Below are 8108 nucleotides of genomic sequence, written 5' to 3' on the forward strand. Positions count from 1 at the left end.
CAATAAATTTCTAAGAGTATAACTTGAAAACAATATATATATATATATATATATATATATATATATATATATATATATATATATATATATATATATATATATATATATATATATATATATATATATATATGAAATGGACAACATGTCTTATGGGACTACCCCGATCCCGACCCCCCCCCCCCCGCCCCCCTCTTCCAACATTTTAAACCAAACCATTCTTTCGGTTTTTAGGGAGTGGTGCATGTCGAAAGGTGCGCCTTTAAACAGTGTCATAGTTTATTTATAGACTTCTGGGGTTTTCCATGTACATTCCCACTAATAAAGATAAAATCAAAGCGAGGAATGTTTTTTTATGTAATATATAATTCTTGTCGTCGGTGACGGCTGCGTCAGCAACACAATAATAAAGGTATTTTTTTATCAATTGATGATATGATTTGATGAGCTTTATGTCTTGTCCAGAAATCACTTAAGTATTTTTTATTCGATTATGAGGAAGCCGCTACTGCAAATTTTACACATCCATATTATCAATTGTACGTGAAAAAAAGTACGCGTACGTAAAAATGGAACTTTTCTATTGATATGCGTATTGGGTGTAAAGTAAATTGCTAATAAACGTTTTATTATTATGGATCACGTATTTATTTTTCCATCTCACGCAAACAAAAACAAGATTAAAACTATTACTTAAAATAAATCAGTCATATACATGCAATATTTCATTAGACAGTTTGAAAGCGAAAGTGAAAATTAATAGGTTATTCTAAGATTTGTTTTATATTACTTGTAGAAACATAATTCGTTTCATGAAAGAATTATAACCATTGTTTCTTATTTAAAGATGGAGAACCCGCCCGACTTTTACCGGATCATGTCTCTCCGTCTGTCCAGGGCGTTAAGCGACATTGGCGTCAACAGGTGGATGGTGAGGAGAAGAAGGAGAACTTTTCTCATGTTAGAGACGAGCGAGACGATCAATCATAAACTAGAAGGACATGATGATACCAATTTCTTTTTCGGGAGTCAGTCGGAGGGAACAACTACACCGGGACTAAACTCCGATATTGACAAATTAACCTGCTTTAACGACATCAACATCATGTCATCCTGGTCTGAATGGGAAGCCGGGAGGCTAAACTTGCGGATGGTGAAGGAGGAAACGTGCTCTCCACAACATTATCTTCTACAGGTGATTAGACCAGACTCACCTGAACCAGTCATACATTCAAGATATGTATTCCATGTAGTTGACACTAAAGGCCGTGTATTACATGTCAACACACAAGCTGGAATTAACGCCAAAAATGGAGCAATAGAAAATAACGTGCATCACTACTCCAGTGGCCCATCTAATAGCTTTAATAAAATGTATGACCTTGTGCGCGCGTTCTGGTGTAGGTCTCTTCCGCGAGAATGTCACGGGTGGTTTGAACGGCCAAGGCCCGGCCACTGGCCGACACCGGAACTGTTAAGAGATGTAAAGGAGTGTGGGTGTTTTCTTGTTCCTGATGGACACTTTGACAGCCGTGTCAAATTTGTTGAATGGAGAATTTCTCCTAGTCTTATTGAGAGAACACTGATGTTTAACATGAAAACAGTACAGCTTAAATGTTATGTGGTTCTGAAGATTCTAAAATCACACGTCATCAACCCCCTTTTAGATAATGAAGGAAAACTGACAAGTTTTCACTGCAAAACTGCCCTGCTTTTCGCCGCGGAAAGTTTGCCGTCCGGAATGTGGAGAGAAAATCGCCTGATGGAATGTATTGTGTATTGTTTGAAATTGTTGCTTGGTTGGACGAATACCGGTATGTGTCCGCACTATATTGTAGCAGGCGTGAATCTTTTTCATGGAAAATTTATAAGTCGGCAGTTAGCAAATCTTTCTAAGATCCTTTCAAATATCATTGACACTCACTTAATAGTACTCGCGTACATACAAGCAGACGATTTAGGCAACCGGATGTTCAACACAAATATCAGAACTGTTCGCTACAGTGAAACGTGCTACATATCGACAAACACTAGTTTATGTAGATGGCTAAGTGTCTTTGCTCACCACAGAATAAATAGATATTTTCAGATTATTCTGTCTATGAAGTCTGATTTGAAGCCTGTATATATGATTTCATATTTCGGCCTATATCTTAAAAAAATACGTACATATGTTCATGGGCTGCCGTTTCCATTAAGAGAACAATATTTTGAATATATTTTTAAACAAGTGTTAAGTGTTTTGGCATCCACTGCTGCATCATGTTGCATACGGAATGGTAGTGTTGTTCCTAGAAATATACTGTGTCTGTTCGAAAGTTCCTTAGATACGGATGTGGCGTCATCAAGACTGAAGTTGGCTTCTTTTCTCGTCTGTCATAATGAGCTTGAAAGAGCAGCGGACGTTCTGAATGATGTTCAACGTAGATATGACGACAGCGTGCAAGCTGTATGTGAATGTGGAAGAATGGATCCTTTAGATACAAAACATCACAAACCACTGTGCACTACCAGTGTTGTTAATAACGATGACATGTTATTAGCAAACAAAACGGCATTATGTGTTCGCTACTTCAGACAGGAGGCGTTCTGTGCACCACCGATATTACACTACGAGATGGTGAGAGGAATAGGCGAGGATATCAATCATAGGGATATTAAAGAGCGTTGTTGGATGAACTGGGCCGTTGTGGACTCACTGCCTTACCTCTACTACCTGCAGTACCTGACTTTCCGTGATCTCGGCCAGCGAGGAAGACAACGTCAAGCTTTAATGAACTTATTTAACTGTTTTCTTGACGCCAACCGTCGTTCCCATCTCTACCACCTTGAGACGTATATAAACCTGGTTGGGCACTGCATGGAGATGGAGGGCCAACCGGAGTTGGCGTTACGACTGTACAGGCATTCCGTCGTCGGTTTGCCTAGGAACAACGCGGCGCACTGGCATATTTACAGACTGGATCATGGCCACCAGATTTAGATAGAACAATAAAGAAGGAAAACTTAATAACAAATTAATTTAATCATGTTTTCCTGAAATGATAAGGATATTTTATTGTTATCATTATTGTCATAATTGTCATTATTATTATTATTATTATTATTATTATTATTATTATTATTATCATATAAGATTGGCTTTGTCGTATATCTCATAAATTAAAGTATGTTCGACCGAAGTAACACTGAACTGTGTCTCTTTTTTAACACTTAAATATAATTTTGTTTATATCCCACGTTTAAGTATTATACGCAAATCATGCATGCACACTTTATGGCAAACATGGCTTTAATACGCTTATGCTATTTCCACGCCAACAAAAGAAACTAGGGGACATTTGCACCATGTGTTGCCAGAAAAAAATGCTCGTTTCATCTGCCATTAGGCCTAAAAAAATACATTTGTTTCGGGTTACCCGACCCTACCTACGGAATAGGCGCCGACCCTACCGTTTTTATAGTCAGTTTCAAAAAAAAAAAATGAAAAACTAAAAAAAAACTAAAAACATTTTTTTTTTGCTTGTCAATATGTGGTTTAAACCTTATTTGCCTATATATAAGATAACTTTAACACCATTCTCCAATGATGAAAATGACATACTTATAAAAAGCCTAATAAAAAAAAAAATAAATAAAATAAAAAGCCTACCTACCCTACCTATTTTTGAAAAGGATGTAACCCTAACCAAACAATTTTTTTAGGCCTTAGTTAACAGTTGAGATGGCTGCAAGAAATCAACTTTTATAAAAATAGGGATCTAATTCACAAGAAGACACCAACAGACACAATCTAAGTCCCGAAGTTTTGTATTTTGAATCTTTTTAAACAATACTGAATACTTCATAGTATATATTTGTATTTTTTTATCTTGTGTATGCCTAAGATAGGACATGACTGGAATATATACAAGTGTAAACTTTTAACGCAACTGTTAAAGCTGCACTCTCACAGATTGACAGATTTAACAATTTTTCATTTTTTATCTCAGAATCAGCTGATTTTGGCATCAGTGCCTTCAATTTAGTCATATAGAAAACTCACAATAGAAAAAATCTCCATTGTTTGAAAAACAAAATGCCAAAAATTGCATTTTTCTTAAAGCCATTAAACATCAATTTTCGAACGTAACTGTTTAAAACTGCCATCTCACATCTTATCACCTGTTTTATAGCACTGGTTTCCAGACATTTACGCAAGATTTGGCTCATTCCAAGACAAAAAATGAAAAAGTTTTCAAAATGGTCCATCTGTGAGAGTGCAGCTTTAAGACATTGAAAATGCATAAAGAAAATATGACGGTTTGTTGCATAAATAAAACGGAAATAACCCTATATGATTAGCTTGTTTGGAAATTTAGCTTTATCTAGTGTTTCATACCTGCTTAAGTGTCATTAACATTGTGTATTATTAAAATACTACTTTTATGTTTGTTATAAATCTTTTATCCAACAAACACAATCAATTTAAATGGAATAAAATATTGATCGAAGTCTCACACAATGCTCTTGTGAACCGAAATGTTCGTGACAATTTTCGCCGTTCCAAAGAAAACAGACTACATTATTCAAAATCGATAATGCGCACATAGTGATGTTTAAAACAGTTCAAAAGATTAATTAAACATAATTAGAAAAATAAACAATTAGGCGCTTGTTTTTACACGTCTTCCCTCATGACTGTCTTGTTTTCGATGACATTTGGCATTTATCGCGTTTTAAATGTTATGCCCCAGTCAATTGTAACCACGCCCTCCCTCCCCCAGGTCCGGGGGTATATCGGGGATAGCCGGGGAAATGGGCCGTGTTTTTACCTTTGAGGTGGCCCCGCAGTGCCGGGTGAATGCGGTGGTTTAGTCTTCGCATTAAATATAGCGGGGAATGGACCTTACCTGTGGTCTTTAGGGTGCGGGGATTTTACCATCTGTTCGTCCCCGCAGGGCGGGGATTTTAGCCGGGGTTGGCTGGACCGAAAGTCAAAGTCCCCGCTATTTCCCGGACCAGGGGGGGGGGCGTGGTTACAATTGACTGGTGCATTATGAACACGTTTCTCATGAAAATCACTCCGTTGGTGTAAAAGATAAAGAGCATACGGGAAAGTACATGCAAAACATATGGCTGGAATATTTGACCTGAAACTGTGACCGTTCAATTGAACAACTTTCAAGGTGTTTAGAAGATATTGAATTAAAATGAAATCTTTTGCTCGGACATTTGGAGTTGAGCTGAGGTTAAGCGCGTCGTCTCAAGGTTGTGAATAATTGACCTTCAGGTGTTAAAAATATTGAGCGGACAAGATATATATGACTCTGTCATTTGACAATAAAATGTGACTTTTACCTTGACCAAGCGCGTCCGGAATTAGGATTCTGTACGATGTATTGAAGTAGTGAATTATTGACCCAAAATTCACAAACATTCTTCCAGAGGTTTTAAACCGTTGAGGTCATACGGGGCGAACTTAAAATGGTTCGAACATTTAAATCTGATTATATTAGTCGTTGAGAAACTCATCAGTATTAACCTTTGATCAGTAATGGGGTCATTTTTAACGGCTAGTAATTTTTAAATGTCAGGGATCGAATGTCAGTGGAGAGAGACAACTAAGTTTGTCAGAAAATAACCAGGGACTTCCGCAATCTTACTGGCTAGCTTCTTTATACGCAAAGCCGGGTCGAAACTCCAGCCTACAACTTCCTAGACCGGTTAAATAAAAAATATCAATGCATTGATATCCAACGATCTTGTATTTACAGAATGCATCCCGGATTTAGAGACATCACTGGTACATTTTTCGTGTAGTATCAACGCGACCTCTGGTTAAGACCATCAATATTCCTTGTTTGTTGAGCGGTGGGGGGGGGGGGGGGCAATATAGCGCGATATCAACCAATGACTCGCAATTATATCAAATTCAATCTCTCTGCACGCCTGTGTGTTTGTGTTCCTTAAATATCCTCTAGAAAATCATAATAAATGGGAACATCATGGGCGGTTCCTGGATTCGGCGTTAGAGGGGGCGTAACTAAGGGGCGTACCCTTTTGACTTGCGCCCCTCCCTCAGAAACGCTATCTATTTGGTGTAAAGTAGTGGCAGGGGGGGATTGGGGGGTCCTCCCCCATGAACATTTTAACAATGTCTAGACCGAACTTGTGCATTTTGGTCGTTTTTTATTACTTTTCTTCTCCTATATTGAAAAAAAAGTAAATTTTGAAGATTTTAGACTTAATGTCAACTAGCAGATTCAGGTGTGTGTGTGGGGGGGGGGTCACCCGGTGCCTTCCCCACCTGAATCCGCTAGTTGACATTAAGTCTAAATTGTCTTGATCAAACTAGATACATTCCTCCTGTTTCACTTTATCTTTGTTATTTGTCTCAGGTTTTTTTTACCTTTAGCATCGGGTATTCTTATTCATGAAACAATCCTATTTACTTTGTAAGACACTAATTCATATGTGTACGAGATATAAGTTGAACATAAGCTTGAGATATTTTAACAATTGTTCGCAAGAATACACGGAATATAATACACAACAGCAACATTTCGGATCATGGGAATAACCTGATTATTCAATTAAACAAAGAAAAACTGGTTCAAACTGCATTGTCTTTTATATGTTAAGCTATAGCACAAAACACAATAGCGCATTACTAAATTTATAGACACTACATTTTCGAAGGTCAATTATTAATCATTGAACATGCTTCATTTCGACGAGAAGCTGTAAAGTGACGCATTTGGAAATCTAACGAATTCAAACTTGACCAAATTATGAAATAAAAAGTACAGAAACAGGTTTAGTATCCAACATTCAATGAAACATCGGTCAAGGGGCCTTGGCTTCTGTCTAACGGACACCTAACTAGGGACACAAACAACTTTCAAAAGAACACAGACAGATCAGACAGATCATATGCATCGTCATATTTGTATTTATTCATGATAAAGTTTTCGTATTTGAACGGTCAGTGAAATGCGATTTTCAGTGGCTAGCGGGAATTGGGCCCAAGGGCCCGTGCCTCCCAAGTTGGACGGCAAATGAACCCTAAAACATATAATTCCAACCTTAAATTGATACCTTAACAAGTATAACGCTGATATTCAAAAATAGATATAAAAAAGGAAATCATAAGTATGCCCACTTTATAAAAATAAAAGTATTCTTGAAAAAAGGGTTAAATTGCATGAACGATTTTAAACATTTCCATCAACGTATGCCTATGTTTTTGCCTATGTACGGTCAACTGAACACGAGTTGCGTGGCGGATCGAGCGGGAGGTGAACACAAACTCCCCTCCCCTAAGTTTGACGGCAATTGAAACTTAAAAAACAATTTTATTCTTAAGTTGAAACCATTACAATGGAAACACTGATATACAGAGTATATACATTTTTTCATAAGTATGTCCACTATATAAGATGTAACAAAAGTATACTGAAGTGAAGAGTTGAAATGCATCAACGATTTCAAACAATTTATTTCAATAATCAGTAAAATCAAAGTTTTGAGGGGGTTGTGACCCCCTCCCCCGCCCCCCCCCCCCCCCACACACTTACTTCCCAGATATGAAGGGGACGGACGCAACCCAACGCCAACGATTCGTTTAGAAAATAAAAAAGTAATTGATCTGACAGTGCTCAGCAAGAAATGCCTCGCGAAAGCCTCAATATTATCCAGTGCGCATGCGCAAGCTTCTTATTAACTGACTACTTTCTTTAAGCAATTAATGACTAAATTATCGGTATTTGGTTATAATCTGCTTAATGGATTGTTCTTTTTAAATGTGTATATGTCCAGCGATCCCATTGGCAAGGAGGCATGAGTCTGGATTCTTAAAGTCCTAGTTCTCATAACCTTACGAACGCGTGTACATTATTACGAAAGATGTGTTAAGTGGGTTTCTTTCATCGAAATATGTTTTCAAATTAGCAAACGCCGTCTTATATATGCGGCATTTTAAAAGAAAAGACAAATAGTTATTTAAGCTATCCGAGTCTCTAACTGCACAAAATTAGATTCACATACTCAGATGAAGAGGCTAAAGTAGTATTGGTAACCTCAGGTGCACATATGTGCATATAAACGCAAATACCAACTGGGGAAATTTA

General features: G+C 37.4%; 1 protein-coding gene across 1 annotated transcript; it reads left to right on the top strand.

Annotated features, from left to right (window-relative positions):
• Window positions 1–393: 393 nt before the first annotated feature.
• LOC128213515 (uncharacterized) lies at window positions 394–4490 on the top strand. Its single transcript, XM_052919286.1, has 2 exons — window positions 394–409; window positions 845–4490. The coding sequence occupies exon 2, from the start codon at window positions 845–847 to the stop codon at window positions 2978–2980; it is 2136 nt and encodes a 711-aa protein (XP_052775246.1). The 5' UTR covers window positions 394–409; the 3' UTR covers window positions 2981–4490.
• Window positions 4491–8108: the final 3618 nt, after the last annotated feature.

Source organism: Mya arenaria, chromosome 13 (genome assembly GCF_026914265.1).
Source record: "Mya arenaria isolate MELC-2E11 chromosome 13, ASM2691426v1".
NCBI lineage: Eukaryota > Metazoa > Mollusca > Bivalvia > Myida > Myidae > Mya > Mya arenaria.